The sequence below is a fragment of the Tribolium madens genome, unplaced genomic scaffold (genome assembly GCF_015345945.1).
Source record: "Tribolium madens isolate multiple individuals breed KSU strain unplaced genomic scaffold, Tmad_KSU_1.1 Scaffold_19;HRSCAF=116;Tcas5.2_LG9, whole genome shotgun sequence".
Classification (NCBI taxonomy): Eukaryota; Metazoa; Arthropoda; class Insecta; order Coleoptera; family Tenebrionidae; genus Tribolium; species Tribolium madens.
Genome location: NW_025400983.1, coordinates 12514041 through 12537668, shown reverse-complemented (window position 1 = coordinate 12537668; position 23628 = coordinate 12514041). Strand labels below are relative to the sequence as shown.

Genomic DNA, 23628 nt, shown 5'->3' with positions numbered 1-23628 from the left:
AATTGATAATGATGGATACTTTGGAAGAAAACAAGTTTATAATTGAAGTCTATAATTGAATTGAAGTGGACGCTTAGTAAACGGCGATTTTTTAATTTTGAGTTAAAACAAGTAGGTACCCCTATTTTCGTAAAGCGGCATTTTTTATTTTACATGGAAAATTGACAGCTGGCTAGATGAAAATTATTTATAATCACTCTGTAGTAATAAACTGTTAAGTGCAAAAACAAAAAATAGGCTATTTCTTTTATTTTTAACAAACATATTATTAACTTTAAAATTTGAACTTTTTTCTTTAAAGCAGTAAAAATCTTATTTTTCAAAAATAGCTAAATTTTTGTGTACTGCAAAAGTGCTTTTGTCAAAAAAAATCATTATTTCAGCTCAGGTGACGCAGTGACTTAATATCTATGACTTTTGTATATGCATTGTTATATGTATATTTTAACATATGTATAAAGATCATAGACTTGATCAACTTGCTGGACGCCTTGTATACTCACCCCATCAACAGCTGGACAAAAACTGTGACTTTCTAGAGGTTGTTGCGCGTTAGATTTCATGATATCTTGTGCATAGGGAAACAACAAATCTCCAAAAAAGTCGGTACTTTCTCTTGGAATTTGCGTAGGCATATTATCTATGCTACATACTAAGACTCCGGGTCCGTTAAAACTCTTTGTATCTTTATTTCTATCTGCATCGTACAGGCAAAATGGTGTATCAATTGTCGTACATTCATTCATAAATTCAATCGAGCCACCAGGATCAGCCGAAATATCACATATAGCCAACATCCGGTGAGGCAAAGCTGGAGCACCGATTGAAGTTGGTAGCCAGGGAGTGTGGGCGGGCCTTAACAAATGTTTGGCATCAGGAATAGTCATAAGTTTCGGACTATTAACAGCCCAGTAGATTCCATTGATGATAATGGAAGCGTATGGTGCAATTTTTTTACTAAAAGTGGAAATGTAACGTTCTGGATGCTCTTCATACTCAACAGAGTCAAAACCACCGCCTTCAGCGCGTTCCAAGTAATGTCTTCTTCGCACCTCACAAGCGTAAACTTTATTTAGACTGCCATGTTCTGCCGCTTTCTTTAAAGACTCAGGAGCTACGTATTCATGTGGTAGCTCTTGGAACACCTCTTGAGAACCCTGAGACACGTTTCCTGAGCCGGTAAACACCACAGTTAACGGTCCAATCGACTTGGGCATCAATCCCAGAGCTATTTCGTAACCTGCATCTCGAACTGCTTGCTTTGCCATACTTGAATTGCGATAATTATGAGCTGGCCCGATGTGCATGAACGGTGTGTGGTGACCCAAAGCGAGAAGTCTCAAACCTAAGCCGTGAAAAATGTTTACAGTTCCTGCAATTCCTGCCATTTTTCCAAAAGCCACAACTCTTTGGCCTTTCTCATCCATTAGTTTTTCGTAATCGATTAGTCTTATGCGTTTTTCTAAAATTGCGTCAAGAAGAGGCATATTGGATTCTTGGGCCTTAATAGTGTGTGAGAATATACAATAAGTCTTATCAGGGATTAGTTGATCGATGGGTACTTGTTTTACTCCAAAAATAATATTAGCTTCTGATATGTCTTCTTGGATTATGGCTCCTGCGTTGAGGTATGACTGCATAGGGTAAGCGCGACGATTGCTCGGTTGTACTATGACTTTGACGCCTGTTTTGACTAATTTGCGGACATGAGAAGGTGAAAAAGGGGCTCGACGTTCCCAAACACTTTGGTCTTCCCGTCGGATGGCGATGATTTTCTTCGTTGCCTGAAAACGACATTACAAAAATGATGTGTGTTTTTTGAGAGATTTATCTGAGATAAGTCTTATCAACCTTTGTCAGGAACATTATAAATAAATAAAAAGCAAATTTTATCAGATTCGCCAGATTAATTTGTTAATAAATAAAAAAAGTGAATAGTTTATAAGTTCAAGAGTTACTTGTAGTAAAAAATCGCTACGTTATCTGTAAAAATATTATTTATTGCTTTTTTTAACAATTTTATTTGTTCTATTAATGATTATTTGTGTTGAATAATTTTTTAGATGTTATTTGCAAATACTATGTGTTCAGTTTTTCTGATCAAATTTGGCAACAATGGATAAATCTGATGCTAAATAAATTTCACTTAATTGAGAACATTTAAATAACAAGGCAGAAACCTTTCGGTCGATTGAATTTGTTTTTTACAGATTTGGAACGGTCTTAAAAATTTTGAAAAAAAAAACAAATTACTGTACTCTTGAGAGGGTTTTAGTGTCCACATAAAATGCACGGTTAAGTAGAAAAAAACTATTTTTTTCTATTTTGAACAATCTGAATAATAGTACAAATGTTGGAAGTATGTTTGATAGTAAAAAATAAATTTTAGTATAAAAATAATTTTATTCTTCTATTAATCTTATATTTTATATCTATACTTTCTATATTTATACCTATAACTACCTATAACTTTCTGCTTGTAAATTGGCTAACACAAATAAAAGATCAAACAAAATTATAAATTACTCCACGATAAATATGTAGTGTTAAGATTGTCCTACAATTTTTTCGTTTTTTTATTTGGAAATTATTATCTAAAAAATTGTAAAACTGGTCTAGAGACTTTTAATTAATGTGCCTTTCTAGACGTAAAATCGCAGGTAGAACACGATACAACAGTCAAAATGCCGTTGGAATTGTCTGGCGGTTCTATAATTCATTTTTTGTGATTTAAAAAAAATCGGAGAAATTTTTAGGTCGTAAATCCTTCACTGAATTAGAAATAAATTATTATTTTTTGTCTTTATTAACATCCTTACAAAATGTTGAAAACTAATAAGATAAGTAAATTTTTAGATTTTTTGAAATCAAATTTTGAATCAATTGGTGCTGGAAAAAATAGCCTTCGTATTCTTTCATAATTACGAGTACATACCTACATGGTACTGCGAGTATATGGAAAAAATTCTTCCTTGTCTATACTACATTGCAAAAATAGTAAATATATAGAATGATGTTATTTTTAGAAAAACTTATCTACTACTTATCTACTACTTATCACTGAAATTCTTGAGAGTATGATAAGTCTTATCAAACTTTGTGAGGCAAATTATATCAACGTATTTTAGTGCAATTAGGAAGTTTTTAACTTTGTATGAAAATTTCGACAATTTTATTACTTATAAGTATGATGTAATAATACTCAAATGTGAAGTGAAATGTAAAATGAGTAAACTATTTTTATTTTTTATACTTACATATGTTCTCAACAGCGATTCACGCTTGGGAGAAATATATTTTCCGATTCGAAACATTTCGAGAATTTTCTCAATAATTTTTTGACCCAGTGTTTCTATTTAACTTTTTTCTTCTGTTTGTTTTTTTCTTCTTTACTTCCTGCTATTGGTTCTTGATTGTCGAATATGTCACAGCTCCCACCGAGCATTTTCAATAAACTAAAGTTTCAAGAGAGATTACAAGAATATTTATCAATTTTTAAACAAACAACCGTAAAATGAGAAGATATCTTTAAACGTAACTAACCCTTGACCTGATTTTTATCGAACACTTTAAGTATTATTGTTTTTTGATCAGAAATAAGTACATAATCTTGCAATTATAACGTAACAAACATTACAACACCAGAGTAACGTCGACAACCTCAGATAGTAACAGAGAAAAAACATGATAAAGAATCATCGAAATTGACTATGGAAAAAACCGATATTTCTTCAGTGGAGTTGGCGGAATTCTTGGAAAACATTTCCCTCGTGACACGTTATTAGAACTTACTTGATAGATAGTTGAGGCTTATAATCAAACAGAGTATAAAAATTGGGGAAATAAAAGAGAGAATAGCAGTAGCAAAATGACTCTCTACATATACCTTTATTTCTATTGCAATTTTCTTATTATTTCAGTGAATTCAGTAAAATTAACAATGAAACAAGGACTACTAATGAACCAAGTTTTGGCCACTTATGCTTTAGATAATGCACAAAATTCGCTGTGTAAAAACCATTCCAATCTTTACAGAAATGGGTTAAGATCATTTGAATCATGGGCTCTAAATAGTGTTGTCTCATTTTTTTTTAATTTTTTGTAGTATCTACTTTTTTAATTTTAGTGTTTGATTCTTCATCTAAAATCCAACCTGGCATTCTTCTAGGAAATTTAGTCGAATTTGGGAGTTACAAACAATGCATTCAGATCAGATTTGATGAAATTAAAGGAAAGCATTGTTTGATTAAAATAACACCAAACTTGAATTTAATTAAAAAAATTCTCTCGTTTCGAAATGTAACCGAAAAAAGGTTCCCAAAAATTAAATTAATTGTCGAAAAGTCTGCTTTCTTTTGGTCAGTGTGTGTACCAGACTCGTGTCCCACTAACGATATTTTACGACATTTTAAGAAAATTATTAGCGAAATGACTGAAGGTTTAAACTTGAATGCAAGTTTAGACGAACATCACTGCCTTAGTGAGGAGGACAGTCTTACAATGGGTTTGGCTCAATATGTTTCTCTGTGAGAAATTTTTAATTTGTGAATAACAATTTGTTTAATTCATTTGTAGAGCAATTTTGCTTATATTTATTGGAGTGAGTTTGATTAGTACCATATTGGATGCGGTGATGTCAAAGAACTCTTTAATATCTGCATTTTCGATCACTTCCAATTACCAAAAGATAGTATCACGAAGAAGACCCAACGACCTAGATTGCATCCACGGACTGCGTTTTTTGAGCACCTGTTATGTTATTATAGGCCATCGGTACTTAATGGCCATGTTCTCACCAGTGATTAACGGTTTAGAAATTTTGGATGTAATAGACTCCTTAATTAATTTAGTTGTAATAATGATGATTGTAGTGGATCTTGAATTACTCCAGTACTATAATAATTGGTGGTACCATTTGCGTTGACACGTTCTTCATGATAAGTGGTCTTTTAGTGAGCATCAGTTTCTTCGAGCATGTTACAAAAAATGGTACTTTCAACGTACTAACCTTTTACCTTTATCGGTACTTTCGAATAACCCCCCCACTTGCTATTGTTGTATTAATTTATGCAACTCTGATCCAATTTTTGGGTTCCGGACCGTTATGGTACGACACGTGCATGGCTCACTTGGAACCTTGCAAGTATTACTGGTGGTCTACACTTTTACACATCCAGAGTTACACCAATCCACATGCTTTGGTAGGGAGTAGAAACTTTAATTCACATTGTACAATCTTACATTTTAGTGCATTTTGCAAACCTGGTCCCTAACTTGCGATATGATATTTTTTTATTTTTCACCAATACTTTTATATCCTCTTTGGAAGAATCGAATATTTGGTTTAATTGTTTGTGTTTCCTTGTACATCTTATCGGTCGCAATTAGTTTCTATTTCGCTTGGATTAATGAATATGAGGGAGGAATGCCGATAACGAATCAATTGTTTGAAACAAAATATTTTCAACAACATTATATCACTCCTCATACTCGAGCACCTCCTTATATCCTAGGAGTGCTTTATGGATTTTATCTTTTTACTTTAAAAGAAAAGAAAATAAAGATGAATTTTTTTACGATTTTGAGTGGCTGGTTGGTGGCTGCAACTCTTATGACTGTGTCTGTGGTTGGCAATTACAGTTTTCAAATGGAAAATCATGATTTTAATCGATTGGAAGCGTCACTCTTTTTGTCATGTTCTAGGTCAGCTTGGACTTTTGGAGTTATTTGGATAATATGGTCTTGTGTTAATGGTTATGGAGGCATTATTAACGATTTTTTAAGCGCATTTGCGTTTCGAGTCTTGGGAAGAATATCATACGGGTGTTTTCTTCTTCATTTAATTTTACAACTCTTCAAAAATGGGGCTAACAAAATGCCCATTTACTTTTCAAATTTTTCAACTGTACGTCAACAATTAATTAATTTTTTTGTAAATACGCCATTTTTAGATATATGACAGTTGTGCCGATTTACTGTTAGTCGTACTAGTCAGCTTCTTCTTCACAATGTTCTACGAATTGCCTCTTTTAAATATTGCAAGTTTGTTTTTTAAGATACCGAAAAAAGTGCAGTCGAATAATTAAGTGGCGTTTCCTATGATCCGTATAATGCGAGGAGAAAGAACGTTTAAATAAACAAAAATCCATTAGTCTTATTACTGACGCACATGTGAGAGGCCACCCACGTTTCAGCTGTAACAAATTTTCGACTTTTGTTACAAACAACACAATACTAGCATTGTATCGCACTGCTTTGTTCTGCAAATAAAATATTCATAAAAATTATACTCAATTATTTTGAGTTTTGTGACAATTATTGTTTTATCCTTTCTTTCTTTTTTCCAGTAAACTTAAGTTTACTTTGTAAGGGGTTCCCTTAATTAATTTTTGTTAAATTTTTTTCAATTCTTATCGATAATTTTTTTTGTCCTAAATGTTTTTTGCTTTATTTTTTCTTCTGTGGGGTTTACTTTGTAAATATTGTGAGATTTTTGGAATATAAAAAAATGTTGATGGTTTTTTCGAAAAAACAGGATAGTTTAAGTACTTAGTTAATAGTTAACGTAATTAGTCGGAACAAGTAGCTAAACAAGTCTTATAAATTATCTCTTGACAGACTCGGTGAGTTTAAAATTTTTTATGTAGTTGATTTGTCGTTTTGTTGTATCAAAAATAACGATCCGATAAGTATTGTTAAGTTATACTTACTTTTGATATTGTAATAGCTCACTTACCGGATTCTTAGGTATAAAGCTTTGATACTAATTCGGTAAAAAATATCCAAAGGACTAGTCTGTTAAAACGATACTTTCCAAACCTAAAATGATTATAGTAAAGCATGTTTTACAAAACTGGAGCATGAAAAGATTTTTTGCGGCCGCTACATTTTCATTCTTTTTTTTTGACACATTTGCGTTTCTGTTGCGCAAAAAGAAAACAGAACTGTTTTAATTTATTTTTTTTTATTTTAGTCGATTAATTTTTAGCCATTAAATTATGTTTTTTTTCTTCCTTCTGAAATATTCCTTGTGATTGTAAATAACATCATTTTTATTTCAATTTCCATCTTTTGTTACAAACAATACAATGCCATCATTGTATCGCTTTATTCAGGGAATAAAATATTCATAAAATTATCCCCTATGACCATTATGACTCTCATGACTATTCAAGTTCAACCACCAACATGGCAGGACGTAGAGTCAGAGGCAAAATGTTGATAGATTTTATTAAAATGTTTTTTGCTCAAAGTTCGATTCATGGTTTTCCTCATATGTCAGCAAGGAAGCGCCATCCAGTCGAATTGATCATTTGGATAGTAATTGTCGGAGCAGCAATTTATGGAGCTATAGTTCTTAGCAGTATAACTTTGAGAAGATATACGGAAAATCCAACTGTGATTTCGATGGAAAGGGACAGATTTTCATGGAATACCACTTTTCCAGCTGCTACAATTTGTCCCACTTATAAAATCAATGAGCCTTTACTTGAATTGTATGTTCAAAGCTCGACAGAGAAGAACAAAACGCTTCTGAGAGAGTTTTTGGTAACTTTATCTCAAGCTACTTATACTAATTTTGAAACTGTTGTCGAATATGAGGGTATTGCGGAGGAGAATTATTTAGATATTTTGTTGGATTTGCAGTTTGAGTTTAAACCTGCCGTTTCTAATTCGGGAGGCAACGACAAAAAGTACACTTTGCAGAAAATTGTTTCCGAAATGGGCATTTGCTACAGTTTCAATTCAAAATTAGCGATTTACAATTCCCCTGAGTAAGTTTTTTTTATAGGTATGTGTTATTTATATTAAAACTTATCAAATATAGTTATTGGGATGAAGGAAACTGGGATTTAATTGAGGGTAATGAAACTTTTTACGTAAATCCTTTAGATGGAGAAGTTTTTGCGAATGTTATGAATATGTCTACCGGTTTTGATGTATTGTAAAAAACATGTATGAATTTAACATATTTAGAAATTTTAGATTTATGTTCACGGCCCATATGAAGTTGCCGATATAGCAAGTAAAAAAATTACGTCTCCTAATGGTAATTTCTTACAAATGTCTTTATCTGGTTTGACAATTTTTAGTAGCGATAATATTAGATATTTAACAATCAAGCAACGAAAGTGTAGATTTTACGACGAAAGCAATTTAAAACATTCTCCTGCGTATTCTTATGTTTTATGTCGAATGGAGTGCCGGGCTGCATTGGCCAAACGGTTATGTGGTTGTGTCCCACACTTTTATAGAAAACTGGGTGAGAAAATTTTTATTTAAAGTGTTCAAAGCAAAATTTAACATTAATTTTAATTAATATTCTCCTTTTCATACGTGTACGTAGTATAAACACCATATTTTATATAATTGCAATAATTTAATATTATAAATTGAATTAATTAAAAAATAGTTATTTATTCTACGAGTTTGAGTGTAAATCAGACCCATTATTTCACAGAGTGGATTTTTAAACCACGAGTTGGAATAAAGCGTCCGATTTACATTCAAACGAGTTGAATACAACATTTTATTCTTCGGATTAGACTCAACAATGCTTAAACTTGCTTTAAAATCTGGTAAAAATATGCCAAATGCCAAATGGTTGTTAAAACTTCCTTACACGGGAGAAAAACCGTAAATTTTGACAGTATCGAAAAATAAATACAATTTAATAAAGAGAGTTAGTCAAAAGTGCCGAATAAAATTCATAATGTTTTGGCGGGACATTTATGTCAAACGTTCGTGGACAGATGAATTTTTGTTTGAAATTAAAACAAAATCTTATTTCTGTCTCAGAAGACAAAAATAAGGATTTTCTTTCAATTTCTATAATTTTAAGTGTTACAATTTTTTGAATGTAGATTAAACATATGTCTAATCTAAATTTTTGCAGTTTTACAAATGTACAGGGTGTTTCAAATCCCGCGCCCCGGAGACAAATTTTAAGTAGATTAGATACCAAGAACATGCAAAAAATGTTTAAAGAACTCTATCTGTCTAAAAATTTTGATATTTGACATTTTTTTATGTCTACTTAATGCATGAAGGTAGTATTGATCATACTAGGTCCATGATTTAATGTTACTGATGATCTTATATACATTTTGGTTATAATTATTTAGTAAAGGTATCAATAAAAGTCACAAATAACATTAAACACAGTTACATTTTAGGATACATCAGCTTCCTTGTTCTCTCGTCTAATAACCTGTAGCAAAAAATTTGGCAAATTATTTCTCCAACAGAAATAAATAGAGTTAAAGTGCAAAATTTAAATTCTCATAACTTCGAAATTTTTATGCATAGAATTTTTTTAACATTTTTTCTATGTTCTTGATGGTATCTCTTACCTTACATGGCATTTTTCTCTGGGGCGTGAGTTCTGGCGCAGCCTGTATATACAAGGTGTCTCACCTAAGACTTGCCGACGTATTCTAACTAAATTTAAAATGTAGATTATTTACTAGGTAGAAATAAATACCGCATTACTAAAATAATCCTAGTCCGTCAAATGTGATTTTAACATGTCTTTTAAAAATGCTAAACTACTTACAATGTATATCAAATTGTTAATTGTTAACGTAATTTAGGAACTGTATTTATTGGACTAATTAGTTCAATACAAAGGTACCACCAATGGCATCAATCAAACTAAAAGTTCTAAAAGTGTTCTAATTTAATTGTGTAGAGGACTATTTTTTAGTGCTTAACAATATGATAGTATGTAGTTACGCTTAATTTTAAATTGAGATAATGTGTTAAATTATTTTTTTATCTTGAGCTAATTTTATTAATACTAATTGAATCTCCACCTTCTAAGTTGCCTACATTTTAAATTTAATAAAAATCCGTTGACAAATAGCAGAGACATTAGACCCGAAAGTCGTCAGTGGGATAGCCTGTATTATTTTTATTTTTTACCATAATTTTTTTCGTTTATAAAACTTGCTTTTAACTTGTAAATAATTTAGAAACTTATAAAGTTTTAATTTATAGACGCATTATCTTTTATTTGACAAATGATGACAGCACAAATTTTTGTAAATCAAGCAAATAAGAGTCGAATTTTGTTTTTCAGAGTCGACTTTAATCCGAAATTTATTTGCTCATGCACGTGCTATATCTGTATTTATTTTTGTTTTAGACCAGAGTAGGCTATTTTATTGTCATTCAGTCACAGTCTTACTCTGCAATTAGAATTTATTTTTAATTTATACCATTTTTTTTGATAAAATATTTGGCTTTTAATTTCATCTTTCTTTTTCATCTTTCAAAGTTTTTTGAAATGTTTTGATGCGTTAATTTTTAAAAATAAACTGTTCAGAAGGTCAAAAAATTTGCAACATCCTCGGCCTCCACTGTTTGGCAAAACATAAAGAAAAACTGATCCTTCTCAAAGGCGAATGCTCTTGTCTTCCCAACTGCGATGAAGTTAACTACATTATTGAAGATATGGATACCCGAGAATGGTTTTTAGGATCGAATCTGCAATGGGGCCTCAAAGAATATCCTAAAATGCGTTTACGTCGTGACATAATTTTTGGTTTTTCCGACCTACTTGGTAATGGCCAAAAATTTCGACAAAATTAAAATTAATTCTGAGTTAAAATACCCGCAGTTTACATTGGCGGAATGGCTGGCTTATTTTTAGGCTGCAGTGTGTTAAGTTTTATCGAGATTATCTATTTTTTTACTTTGAGGCTTTATTGGTTTGTGATTAAATATGGTAAAGAGACAAGAGAGAGGTTCTGAAGAGGTGGATAAAGTTCGTCTCACTGAAAAAATAAACAGTGGGTGGATCATATGTAATTTTTGCAGTAATGGTTTTTTTCAGGTGCATACTGGGTGGTCGCAGTGACATATGTGATGCAACAATCTAATGGACTAATGTTTATTTAACAAACTGACAGTAATACGTCACACACAACACCAGCGAGACTGCTTTCAGCATAGCAAAACTACACAAGCATTAGAATGCATCAACATTTTTTATTTCTCGGAGGAAAAAAATATGATTTTTTAAATAAAATTATTTTTCACGTTGTATTGTATAAGTGTAAAATAATGCAAATATAATTTTTTTTTTCGTTTGGAAGTTGAAATGTTGCAACTTGAAGTAATCGCACTGTTCTAAGTAACAGAAGGATTTCTGAAATTAGACTGATTTATTTGTGAGTAACACAGTCAATTAGTGTTACTCTTGAAATCTGTTAAACATTTCAAATAAATCACCCATCATGAGTTTGCATTTTTTCGAAATCAACAGTCTATTTCAGTAGTTAAAAGCTCCACCTGAGTTTATGAAAATTATTTTTAATTCGTTTAGGGCGTAACTTTCAGGTGTTAGCACATAACGAGCAGCGATTGGTGGCTTCCGTATCCTATGTAGACGTCGGCAGGATAACGCTTTATCCTATTGGCTGTATCATGATGCTGTATCTTTGTCATGACTGAAATCTTCAGCTCGTATCTATCTATTCTTGTATTCTTTTATATACAGATTGTTATCCATTCGTGAGTTGCCGTTATTCTGTTTGCAAATGTTTATTTCCGTATAATTCTTCAAAGTTGAAATGTTATCGAATAGTCGATCAGCTCGAGTACCAAAATGTGCAAGATGCAGAAATCACGGAATGATTTCAACTTTAAGAGGCCACAAGAAACAATGTATTTACAAAAATTGTTCTTGTGCTAAATGTGGTCTAATCAAGGAAAGGCAAAGGATTATGGCGGCTCAGGTATGTTACTAAATGATTACTAATTAAGATACTTTAAAGACACTTGAAAGATAATCGTAAAAATAGTAATTTTTGTTTGTTTAATTTCGAGTGTTTTTAATTAAAGTGAAGGAAGTTTTATTTTGTTTTGATCAAATTTTATCTTATCGGCTTTGAATAAGTTCTAAAAGTAAAAGCGGTTAAATATTGATAACAATGATTAGCAATTGATAATAGTGTTTTGCTTAATTTTAATAGCATCTTACAGAATGTCAATAGTTAGAATGTCGATAACTAAACAACAAACTAATGTCAAGTGTTTTTAAGTTCCGTGGTTTTGAAGTAGATCTTACGATAAAATATGGTTTTTGTTTTTATCATAACTTGTTTATGTTTTAATTATTTTTAACATTATGTAAAACAAAGACTAAGTCGGAATGAATGAAGTAATTAAAGAAAGTTATGAAAAAAAGTTAAGAATGTACATACACATTAATTGAGCTATTTCTATTATGTTCTAAAAAATGTTCAAGTATAAAAAGCAAATGATTATAAAATTAGCAATCTTGTTATGATCAAAATAGATTGTTTACAAATGTAAACAAAAATTTTTGAAATTAATTTGGATCTGTTAATTATTAAAAGTTTTGCATTTTACTTTTACAAACGTTTACTTCATAAAAAAATATTTTTCAAAATAAAGAATTTTACAACCTGAGTTTTAGTTGCAAGCGTCTAATTTCTAACATATCTAACAATTTCATTGACGAAGATAAGTTTCTCAAATTCGTTTTAATCATTTTGATTATAAAAAGTAAATCATAAATTAAACAAGGATTGTCTACATACCTCCTTTATTAAATCTCACAAAAGCCATATTTATGACTCTTAATAATTTCTTTTAGTGAATTTTCCTTATAAAAATTTTTCCGTAGGTAATATTATTTCAGCTGTCCTAATATAAGCAAAAACACAGTCCCCAACAATTTTTTACAAAATGATTTTTTTACATTATTTGATTTATTTTCATGCTTTCATTCACTTAAAGACTTATTAGTATCTACAAAATACCTTAGAAATGTTCGATAGTACTCCATTTTTTTAATAGAAATAACTCAAGTATACGTGTGAAAAACTATTTTTTTATATTCTGATAATAATAACATAAATTTACATAACAATACAAACAAGAACTCTTAATCGAACTTTTAGTTGTTTATGTGTTACATCTCTGTTCTGGTTTAAATCTGCAAAATGGTCGTTTTCTTATATAATTGAAAGAATTAAAGCTTCCCTAATTGTAAAAAAAAAATACGTCGTAGAAACATGTTTCGGCAATTAACGCCATCATCAGAGTAAATTTGATTTACATTAAAAAATTATCAGAAAAATTATTAACATTTCATTCATTTGGAACCAAATTACTTGAAATTACTTGGAACAATAAATAGAATTAGCTCGTAACTCCTGTAGCTTTAAAAAAATGCGAAAGTAAAATGGTAAAGGCGGTGAAGTCGACACCTTCCCAAAATGATTAAGACATTTTGTTTTTTTTATCTTTTCTTTCGTAAAAGCATGCTTTCCTACCAAAGATCCAGAGGCGAACATTCGACAGATATTATTACTGTATTCTATGTTTAATGACATAATGGCAATGTTCGAACTTTATTTTGTAAAAAATTAAATTACACCTCGCGTTGGAACCTGTACCTACTATTATTAACTAAATGCTTACATAAGCATTACATACTGAAAACTGCTTGAAATTGTTTTCACTTTATTTTAATTTTAGAGAAGAGTAGTAATTGTGAAAATTAAACTAACGAAAAACACCGAATCTGACACTATAATTTTTTCATTATGTTTTAGAAACTTTTACACACACGTCTTCAATTGTCTTTAAAAAACGATATTTTTAAGTTACATAATATGTATGGAGAGCAAGTCATTCGGGAGGGCTGTTCAAAGAAGTCATTTGTGGGTACAGTCAAACAATAATTAAAAAGCAGATACTTTGTTTTAAATGTGAAATGTTAGCGAACAGAGTTACAATTTGTCAGTTTTGACATTAAATAATAAAAAACAGAAGTAACTGAAATACCAACACAATAATGGGAAGTTACATTAAACTACAATTTAAACAAATTAAAAATCATAGTTGGCCGATGATTTTGAAATTTAATACACTTAGCTTAGATGTTGATTCCAAACAATTTTTCTTAATAACTTTTTGTTGTATTTGTCACGTAAAAGGCACTCTACTCTACAGTAAAAAAATATTTCAGTGTAAGTTGGATTAAGTTTTATGAAGTACAAAATTCAATAGTTTTTATTTTTTTATGAAAAAACGTATAGTTCAAATTGCATGAAAAAAATACTATAATTTAAGTATAGGTAATCTAAAATACACCAAAAATAAATCAAAAAAATTTTCCGTACAGTTTCTTAATGGCCAAAAACAGATTTTTTTTAAATTTACTTTTAAACGACACGTAGAAAAAATTTCAAATTTAAATATTGTACCTAAGGCCATCAAAAGGTTATGATATTTTTGTAATAATTTTTAATTACGATTTATTTTTTTACAGTACCTATAGTTCAATATCGACCTAAGCGGGATAAAATAAAAAGATTAAATTTGGACAAGGACTAGTTTCGGATTAATTACACCTTCTCCAGCAAACTACGGGTGGGAAAAAGATTGAATTAAAAGATTAATAAAGAATGTTAAAAAAAGGTTAAAAATACAGGGTATTTCACGAGTAATAATGAGCCTGACCAAATTTGAACTGTAGCCAGCAATACATTTGCATAGGATTCATGAATTCTGATTATGAATTTTAAAATTAATAATAATTAATAGTTATCGCGTGACTGACACAAATTAATTGACAAGGCAGGACACACAATTTTTAAGGTTATTTGTTTTTCCACCATTGGGAAAACACTTAAGTTATTCAAACCTTTTTGGAGCTTTTCTATTCGAGAAACATTGTCTTTACAAACGCTCAAATCTCTTTTCTCATTGTTCGAATGCATTTTGACTTTTTCGTAAATTTAATGTGAGTTGTGACAAATAAAATTATTGGAAACAATGCGATATCTAAAATATCCACGTTAACTTTGCAAATGAATTTTGGGTTGAATTTTCAATTCCGTCAGGCTTATTATGAGTTGTGAAATACCCTATATAGTTCGTCATAGGATAGTTTGTAATAGTACAATTGCGAGCATTAAATATTGGTAGGCAATGTCATTTTGTAACGTCATCTTTTTGTCAAAAAAGAGAAGTTTCCCTGTATAATTTTGTCTGTTGTCAACATTCTTTCAAAAATAAATATAAATATACAAACACCACGCCAAAAACTAATTGACAAATATTTTATTGTGCGAGAGTCTCTTACTTCAACAAAGTGAAACAAAGTTCCGACAAAAGAGCATGTTAAGCAATGATATTAATACCAAAATTTAATGCTCACAATTGTACCTTTAGTACGTTATGCTCTTAACTTTTTAACCTTTTTTCAGCATTCTTTATTAACCTTTTAATTCAATTTATCAAGTAGTTTCATTTTTTAACACTTTTTCCACCCGTAGTTTGCTGAAGATGGTTTAATTAATCCGAAACTAGTCCTAGTCTAAATTTGATCTTTTTATTTTGTCTCGGTTGGGTCGACAACGATTTTTAATTTTCACTTCGTATAAATAATGATAGAAATCGGTCTTTAACCAAGCAGGGCTGATATCCAAAAAATGAAAATATGGATCAAGAATTGTCTATCCGGGAACACACTGTATGATTATTTTACATAAGTGTATTTTTTAAGTTCCAATACTATGAATGTATGAGATTACAATCAAATCGAATCAAATCGTTATCAACTCGACCTATGCCTAATACAATCTCTCCAACAACTACCATTATTTACAACAAAACCTTCGATGATTTCGTAATTCTATCCGGTGACAGACTGAAGTGTTTGATCGATATTCCATTAACCAAGTATCGTGTATCCTTCTACAAACATCCATTGGTAATCATTGCAAATCTGATATCATCAAAACCCTCACAAATCAATAATTAAATTCCCTAATTCTCAGGTGGCCCTAAAACGACAACAAGCGGCCGAAGATGCAATCGCCCTTCATCTAGCCTCCGCAGAAAACGGCACCACTTACGATTATCTCCCTCCTGGTCGTATTTATGGCATGCAAGTCACATCACCTGAACCGGAAGAAGAAAAACAAACTTCGCAACAAGAAACCCAAGATGAAGTCCTTGTTAGTCCAGCATCTATCGATATGCTTAGCAAACTTTTCCCTAACAAAAAAAGATCAGTCTTAGAACTCGTCCTGAAACGTTGCAATCACGATTTACTTAAAGCCATAGAACATTTTAACTTGACTAAATCGAATACTAGTTCTTCGGAGTCCGAATCTAGCACCAAAGAAGAAAACAGTTCTGCTTTCAAACCCGTTGATGCTAATAAACCTAAACCTTTCAATACTCTACACCAAAATTCATTACCCTTGATTTCTGGAAGCAAGGTTTTCATGCACAGTTTGTACCCTTTTTTGCCGTTGTTTAATCCCCAACCTGTTTTACCTAGTCCAGTTTATGTCCCAGGATTTTGTGAATGTGAACAGTGCAAACATAGCCTCTATGCTAGGTTGGAACCTAGACAGTAAACTTATGTGCAATAAGAATGACAAGATATAAAGAGTAGATTTGATGTATTCTTATTTACATCTAATGTGTATTTATAATCGTCATCATGTATACTTAAAAGCAATTGTGTCGTCTGTTTTAATCATTACAAATCTTTTTGTTAAATATATGTTTTTTTAGTATTTGCTACTTTTTATTTTAATACGCAAAATGAATGTTTGGCGTCATTGTGATAATTGATTCTCGAAGGTGTTTACAGAGAAATTCAGCACACATACACACTTAAATTTAAAAAGCCATAAATAAATGAGAACGAGTATAATTTAATGTGTTTTAACTTATCTATTATAATCTATTCATGATGTTTCTGTATAATACGTGGCTTTAAAAATCTAACAGTTAACAGAATGTGTCGAAAATTATAGTTTACATAATTTTCAATGGTCCATTAAACTAAAATTTAAAGAATTGAACTTGAAACTCATTTATAAAGTTAAAATTGTCGGAAATAGGGGTAAATCACAAAGCTTCTTTTCAAATTTGAAGATGTCAAAAGCCACCTAAAATTTGACCACAGCTTATTACATAAGAAATCTGCAAACTACAGCTTTGGGTGAAAACCCATCATCTGTACAATAAGAATTTTAAATAGAAATCACAGTATTAGTTGACAACAAATTTAAAACAAACTAAGGTGAAAAAATTAAAAAGGAAGTTCCAGTGAAGCTGGAACAACCCTGGCGTGGTATGATTTTTTTTTACATTACTCATTAGAGAACAATACATACGACGACATACGTTCGCCTAGTCCGAGTTTTCTTTAATAAAAACACGTTATTTGTCTTACATTTTTTTTGCGAAAAGTACCTTACAAAGATATAATTAGTACAGTGTATTTACTACGAAGATATTGGTTTTTCGAATTTTTTTTTTGAGTTTAGCAAACAAAAATATTTTTTAACAGCAATCTACTATAACAATTTTTTAATTAAAGACCATGATCTAAAAAGTGTAAGTGTTTTAAAGGCGCATATAAACGAGTGTTATACGCTATTTTTTATTATACCTGTCCATTTACGAATGTGAATTTACACAATAAAATTATCAAACGTTGTTTGTGAATCGTTTTCGTAGAGACGGTTACTAGTTTACGTTGTTAAGCACATTTTTTCACGTTGTAATTGGTCCAGACATTTCACTATTTTTTGTTACTTAGACAACTTTAAAAAAAATTTCAGCGTGTTATAAAGGCCAAATTACGCACGCCACAGCGTATTTTAATTTAGGATTATGATGTAGGTATAATAAAAAATAAATTGTTATAGGTAGTTGCGTTCCGAGCTCGTCACAAAAATTTTCTAAACTTAATCAATGTGGTTACTCATTTTCCTGCATCTTTAACCCGTCCGAATTAAAAAAAAACCTACAGGTTAAAACACAATTTGATTTAGATGGTTTTTAAATAAAAATTTTTAATTATAGTATAGTATAGTGGGACCATCAAAAAAATTGTTTGCAACTAAAAAAAATTCAAATAATTTTATTCTTGAAAAATTGGATATCATATCAAAATAGTATATTAAAGTACAAGTTGCACAAATTTGAAATTCCGAAACGAGCCGCGTAGCGGAGAGTTGAGGAACAAATGAGTGCTTGAAGAACCTTCTGCAACAAGAGCTTTATACTATTTTTTTTATTTTGCCGCTTTATATCATTTTATAAATTAAAAAACGAAAATTTATTTTTTTTTAGAGAATTTTGCGACGGTTGACGATATTTAGGTATGTGGAATAATTTTAGGCGGCTGTACAAAATGAAAATAATTCATATTTTCACATTTTAAAATGAATTGTGAAGAAAGTCCGTGACTAAAATTAAATTACCGCGAACGACTTATTCCAGCACGCAAATGACGTCATTTGGGTGCTGGAATAGACTTATTCTAGCACCGAAATAGAAAAAAGAGTTTAAGAATTCAAAGCATTTTTAAAAAAGTGTTTTTTACAGGCCTGTGTTATCATACTATCATGTTAAAACATACAATTTGATCCGATAAAACTACTTTATTCCCTAGAAAGAATGAGGTTTTATTAATTCCGAAAGCGTGTCAGTATTGTATTCGTCGTAGATGGAGGTAAATGGCAAATAAACACGAGAACATCCTTCTTAACTTACAATCCAAACAAAAAGATCGAGTTAGTCGGATGGTGTGTTACTATAATGAAGTTAGAGCGCGCCATTCGGGAAATAAGCAAGCCCTTACTCAAACACTGTCAGTTTATTACATCAGATTTACAAATAAATTGGCCGAATAAATTTCAAGAGGAATAACAACCAAGAAGCATACGCGTTACATCACACATTTTGATATGAATTAAATTAGTAAGTTTCTTCGTCTAAAGATGTGTAAGTATTATCAAGAGTAGAGTAGGATCTAGGAGTATTATAGTCATCATCAAGTAAACCAACTTTTGGATCCTAAAATATAACCCATAAGTAATTATATAAAAAATTACTACTGCATTTTACTTTTTCTAATTCTAATAGTAAGGGACAGAACATCAAATTTAAAAATCCAATCAATCTCATCAACCATGGAAAGCCTAAAATACGGACAGCATGTCCACCTAATAAGGGGCCAAAAGCGTAGGCCAAGCTGACAAAAACTTGCTGAAGGGCGTAAACGGTTCCGTACTGATTGCTTCCCTTACTATCAACCAAAGTGGCTAAATATGGAACTAAAGCGGCGTCTACGGCTCCCACACTTAATCCAAGTCCGAAATGAGGAATCGATAATTGATAAATAGAGACAGCCAATGGCAAAGCGCAACAGCTTAAACCAGCTAGAACTAATGCACTGAAAGCTATTCTCCAAGGCGCGATTGGAAGCAGGCCTGAAAAAGAAAACAATTTACAGCCTATGAATATAATTATCATAATTAATCAAATTTCATGAAAATTGAATAATAAACAATATAAAAAAGGATTAAAAGGAGGAAAAACACACTTGTATTCGTACTATGCGAAACAAGAAATGGGACATCTAATTTTTAATACCTTTTGAAAATTCACAGCAGATTTTAACCTCGAATTTTTTACATTTTTTTTTTACATTTTTCAAAACCTCCAAAATGTTAGAATACGAAGAACATCACATACAGTGCGACAAAAAAAGGGCATGTCATGACAACTTGACATATTATTCTTAAATAGACCAACAAAAATTTTATCACACCTTCCCAAGAATAAATGGATACAAACTGTACCCTTTTTACGTTTATATTTTTTAGGGGCAAAACTCCCTTGATCCGTGCCACTTACGGCGTCTATGAATTGTTGCAATGATCAAGTACATTTTCTTCAAATTAATACCATGGTTTCCACTACTTGTGCTAATACTATTTATGAACATATCAGTGGCGTACGCCTTACCTCGAAAATAACTTTAATAAATTTTATTTTGAAAACGGTTAAACAAAGCTTTTTTTTTAATATTTTTTCCAGGATGTTCTCATTTGATACTACCAAAGATAAAATTTTGTCGGTCTATTTAAGAATCACCTGAATATCATCTTGTTCGTCTCAATGGGACAAATAGTCCGGTCAAAATAGACATTTCAAATAACAAAAATTCCGACAGAGCTAAATTTTGGTGGAGACCTTGGGTACACCATTAGAAATAAAGTGTCAAAAGTCCCAATCGATCCCATGTGTGCTAAAAAAGTTATTCAGGGTCAAAAGTCAAAATTTGAGGTGTTATGGATTTCCTTCGAAAATGGTAAGTTTTATCAAAAAAGTAGTCCAGACAAAAAAGATAGACCTTAAAATTATCTACAAAAAAGTTCTTATACTTTTTTTCTAAGAATCACCATTGCTGAGATATCGGGATTTTAAAAGTTGAAGGAGTCACTTTCTATATGATATGCACATACAGAGTGCGCCAGATTGAATGGATTCTGGATTGAATGTGGAGAGTGAAGGACTTCAAGTCCCTCCGGCACTGAGGCCTCTCATTCGGGCCCATTGTGCCACGAGTGCGTAAGAACTCGCGCCCCCAAAAAAAATGCTATGTAGGGTAAGGTACCAGGAACATGGAAAAAATTAAAAAACAATTCTATCTATAAAAATTTCGAAGTTATGAGAGTTTAATTTTTACACTTTGCCTTTATTTCTTTCTGTTGGAAAAACAATTTTCCAAGTTTTTTGCTACAGGCTGTTAGAAGAGGAATCAAGGAAGCTGTATCCTAAATTGTAACTCTGTTCAATGTTATTTGTGACTTTCATTAACAAAATTTTTGTACATTTAGTAAATAATTATAAAAAAACATATACAAGATCATCAGTATCATTAAATAGACATAAAAAAATGTCAAATGTCAAAAAATAAATGTCAAAATTTTTTGACAGATAGAATTTTTTCAACATTTTTTTAGTACTCTGGAGACTACCCAATTACTCCCTTTCAAGGAAGTGCGAGATTTTTTGTACACCTGTATGTATTACCAAATAAATTCTTTTTAATTCTATTGGAATCGAGATATTTATAAGTTTAATGAAGTAGAAGAAAAATTTCAAGCAAGATAAGATACCAGAAACATGGAAAAAATGTTTAAAAAATTCTATCTGTCAAAAAAATTTGACATTTATTTTTTGACATTTGACATTTTTTTATGTCTATTTAATGATACTCACGAACTTGTATATGTTTTTTATAATTATTTAGTAAAGGGACAAAAATTTTGCCAATAAAAGCCACAAATAACATTGAACAGAATTACAATTTAAGATACAGCTTCCTTGTTTCTTCTTTTAATAGCCTATAGCAAAAAAACTTGGAAATTTATTTTTCTAAAAGAAATAAATAGAGCCAAAGTGCAAACTTTAAACCCTCATAACTTTGAAATTTTTATAAATAAATTTTTTTTTTAATTTTTTCCATGTTCCTGGTACCTTACCCTACATAGCATTTTTTTTGGGGGCGCGAGTTCTGGCGCACTATGTATGTGTGGTCTATCTTTTTTGTCTGGACTACTTTTTTGATAAAACTTACCATTTTCGAAGGAAATCCATAACACCTCAAATTTTGACCTTTGACCCTGAATAACTTTTTTAGCACACATGGGATCGATGGGGACTTTTGACACTTTATTTCTAATGGTGTATCCAAGGTCTCCACCAAAATTTAGCTTTGTCGGAATTTTTGTTATTTGACCACTATTTTTATGACTAATTTGACCGGACTAAAATAAAATGCACTAAAAAAATTCAAAAAGTTCACAAACTTTGAATGAAATAGTTTTTTTCTAATTTAAATGAATTTAAAATACTTTAACATCAAAAAATTATTACTCAATAACTATTAGCCGATTTTTTTCAAATAAAGACCATTCTAAAGGGATCATCATCACCATCGTATAGAGCATCTCTTTATTAGTTGAAAAGAATATACTGAGTAGTTTTCAAGAAATAGTTTTTTGAAGTTAAGATTTGCTAATCAAACATTGCGCCATATGGGAGAAATGCATGTTAATCTTATTTAAAATTGCATTTTTATAAAAGTATTTGTTTTAAGACTCTTCTTTTGCTTAAAAATGGTCAATTTCACCTTTCTTGTTCTAATTAGAATAAACAAAAACTGTTTGTTTATTTAAAACAAATAAAGAGTACCTGCTTACATTAAAGCAAATAAAGAGTTTCTTTGTTCTAAAAATGACCACTGATCATTGAGTAAAGTGGATCTAGAAGTTTAAGGCACTAGCCTTAAATATAAGGGCAAATCTTTTTCAAATCAAATCATTTTTCATTCAAATCACTTTGTTCTAGCTTTCTGAACTTTTTCTGAAAATGTTCTCAAAAAAAAAAATTCTGAAACATTTTGTATACATTTTTACATGTAAAGGTCATTAACACCAAACTTGTTAGGACACCTGTATATTAAGCATTAACACAAATAATAATTAATGTTTTAATTCTGATGATGTTCTAATTAACACATTTCAAAAATAGTCGACTTTAAACAAATTTCTTTAATTTTATTCTCATAAGAGGTGACGCAAAGATCATTAATAAAAAAGAATAATTACCAGCAAAATGTGAACCGATAAAATAGCCAATACTGTCCGGTATGAAAACAGCACCTAACTGCCATCGTGACGGTGGAGGATTCAGATAGGCCAATAACCACATTGGTACACAAGGTTCTAAAATTGCCATAGTGGAAGTACAAATGCAAATCGTAAAAGTTGTAATAATTATTTGCTTATCTTGTAAAAAATTCAGAAATTGACTGCAATTAACTTCATCAATAATAACATCGTTCGTAACATCCTCAATATACAAAATCTGGAGAACTAAAATCACATGGTAATTTGTTATAAAAATATCTTCATTTACCAATGCTGATTGATATTAAAAATGCAATCAACAAAAAAGGGGCAGACTTTCCAAGAAATTGATAGGCAGCACCTCCAAGTGGATACCCAATCAAAACTCCTAAAGCTATTCCTCCAAAAGCAAGAGGCATCAGTTTTGCTCTAAATTCTTGAGAGACGTTTTTTGCTAAAATTGACATTCCACTCACTGCTATTGCAGCAGAGGAACTGCCATGGAGAGCTCTTGCTAGTACCAAGACACCATATGAATTTCCATAAGCAAACACTGAAAAATAGGAATCAAATTTGTGTGCTTTACAAGTAAATCTAATAAATGTACAGATTGCAGCTACAAGCATGTTACACGATCCAAGTAACAGAGGTATACAACAGCCCACAGTTTCAGTTAGATAACCAATGAAAGGAGTAAAAGCCAATTGAACAAATGCCTTCGATGCTAAAAGAGTACCTAAAGGCCCATTGTCGTTTTCCAAAACTTCATATTTTTCCTGTAAAGGGCTTAACGATTTAAGGCCTAGTCTTGAGTTATCAGTTTTTAGTTGATTTGAAAATAAATAATCGGGAATAATTGGAACTAAAATTTAACAGTTCAGGGTAATATAATCAAAATTTAGAAACTTACCAACTACAGTAAGAAGCACATTGTCTAAGAAAAACGATAAATAAATTATAACAAATAAATAAATATTTGACTTTCGTATAGATTGCAAGACTTGCATCGTGTCGAAGGACTAGCATTAAACTAAACTTTTCCAAGGGATGTTAATCGAGGAGCATCTGTCGCAGGAAAGTGGGAAATTGTATAAAGTGGTTTTCAATGAGAAATTTAACGCTTCGGTTAGTCTCG

At 30.9% G+C, this 23628-nt stretch overlaps 5 protein-coding genes across 7 annotated transcripts in view; 3 read left to right on the top strand and 2 right to left on the bottom strand.

Moving 5' to 3' along the window:
* LOC123008148 (alpha-aminoadipic semialdehyde synthase, mitochondrial) overlaps nt 1-3462 on the bottom strand; it is an 11016-nt gene extending 7554 nt beyond the window's left edge. For all 3 annotated transcript variants that reach the window (XM_044403794.1, XM_044403803.1, XM_044403811.1), the window contains exons 1-2: nt 3258-3462; nt 504-1784 (exon numbers count right to left, since the gene is read on the bottom strand). In XM_044403794.1, coding sequence (XP_044259729.1) covers nt 504-1784; nt 3258-3314 — 1338 coding nt within the window. In that variant the 5' untranslated portion in view covers nt 3315-3462. The remainder of the gene's footprint in view (nt 1-503; nt 1785-3257) is intronic.
* Nucleotides 3463-3868: 406 nt separating this feature from the next.
* On the top strand, nt 3869-6086 carry LOC123015567 (nose resistant to fluoxetine protein 6-like). The gene is made up of 6 exons (XM_044415353.1): nt 3869-4073; nt 4127-4526; nt 4576-4825; nt 4872-5201; nt 5249-5905; nt 5952-6086. The coding sequence occupies exons 1-6, from the start codon at nt 3869-3871 to the stop codon at nt 6084-6086; spliced, it is 1977 nt and encodes a 658-aa protein (XP_044271288.1).
* Nucleotides 6087-7275: 1189 nt separating this feature from the next.
* On the top strand, nt 7276-10755 carry LOC123010947 (acid-sensing ion channel 5-like). Its single transcript, XM_044408159.1, has 5 exons — nt 7276-7775; nt 7829-7945; nt 8109-8263; nt 10328-10564; nt 10622-10755. Exons 1-5 carry the CDS (start codon nt 7276-7278, stop codon nt 10753-10755), a joined length of 1143 nt encoding a protein of 380 aa, XP_044264094.1.
* Nucleotides 10756-11556: 801 nt separating this feature from the next.
* On the top strand, nt 11557-16438 carry LOC123015486 (doublesex- and mab-3-related transcription factor A2-like). The gene is made up of 2 exons (XM_044415234.1): nt 11557-11741; nt 15822-16438. Exons 1-2 carry the CDS (start codon nt 11577-11579, stop codon nt 16407-16409), a joined length of 753 nt encoding a protein of 250 aa, XP_044271169.1. The 5' UTR covers nt 11557-11576; the 3' UTR covers nt 16410-16438.
* A 2262-nt stretch (nt 16439-18700) lies between these two features.
* Nucleotides 18701-23542, bottom strand: LOC123015505 (synaptic vesicular amine transporter-like). Its single transcript, XM_044415269.1, has 6 exons — nt 23404-23542; nt 23101-23355; nt 22783-23046; nt 22473-22739; nt 18919-19283; nt 18701-18867 (listed from the first exon to the last, which is right to left on the bottom strand). Exons 1-6 carry the CDS (start codon nt 23498-23500, stop codon nt 18769-18771), a joined length of 1347 nt encoding a protein of 448 aa, XP_044271204.1. The 5' UTR covers nt 23501-23542; the 3' UTR covers nt 18701-18768.
* Between the last annotated feature and the right edge of the window lie 86 nt (nt 23543-23628).

What these genes read in the sequence shown, in the direction of transcription:
- LOC123015567 (XM_044415353.1), top strand. Translation starts at nt 3,869, where the DNA reads ATGACTCTCTACATATACCTTTATTTCTATTGCAATTTTCTTATTATT. An exon ending in TGAATCATGGGCTCTAAATA is followed by an intron (nt 4,074 to 4,126) that starts GTGTTGTCTCAT and finishes TTTTAATTTTAG; the next exon opens with TGTTTGATTCTTCATCTAAA. An exon ending in ACACCAATCCACATGCTTTG is followed by an intron (nt 5,202 to 5,248) that starts GTAGGGAGTAGA and finishes CTTACATTTTAG; the next exon opens with TGCATTTTGCAAACCTGGTC.
- LOC123010947 (XM_044408159.1), top strand. Translation starts at nt 7,276, where the DNA reads ATGTCAGCAAGGAAGCGCCATCCAGTCGAATTGATCATTTGGATAGTA. An exon ending in GCGATTTACAATTCCCCTGA is followed by an intron (nt 7,776 to 7,828) that starts GTAAGTTTTTTT and finishes TATCAAATATAG; the next exon opens with TTATTGGGATGAAGGAAACT. An exon ending in TGGTTTTTCCGACCTACTTG is followed by an intron (nt 10,565 to 10,621) that starts GTAATGGCCAAA and finishes AAATACCCGCAG; the next exon opens with TTTACATTGGCGGAATGGCT.
- LOC123015486 (XM_044415234.1), top strand. Translation starts at nt 11,577, where the DNA reads ATGTTATCGAATAGTCGATCAGCTCGAGTACCAAAATGTGCAAGATGC. An exon ending in AAAGGATTATGGCGGCTCAG is followed by an intron (nt 11,742 to 15,821) that starts GTATGTTACTAA and finishes CCTAATTCTCAG; the next exon opens with GTGGCCCTAAAACGACAACA.
- LOC123015505 (XM_044415269.1), bottom strand. Translation starts at nt 23,500, where the DNA reads ATGCAAGTCTTGCAATCTATACGAAAGTCAAATATTTATTTATTTGTT. An exon ending in TGTGCTTCTTACTGTAGTTG is followed by an intron (nt 23,356 to 23,403) that starts GTAAGTTTCTAA and finishes GTTAAATTTTAG; the next exon opens with TTCCAATTATTCCCGATTAT. An exon ending in TTTAATATCAATCAGCATTG is followed by an intron (nt 22,740 to 22,782) that starts GTAAATGAAGAT and finishes ATGTGATTTTAG; the next exon opens with TTCTCCAGATTTTGTATATT.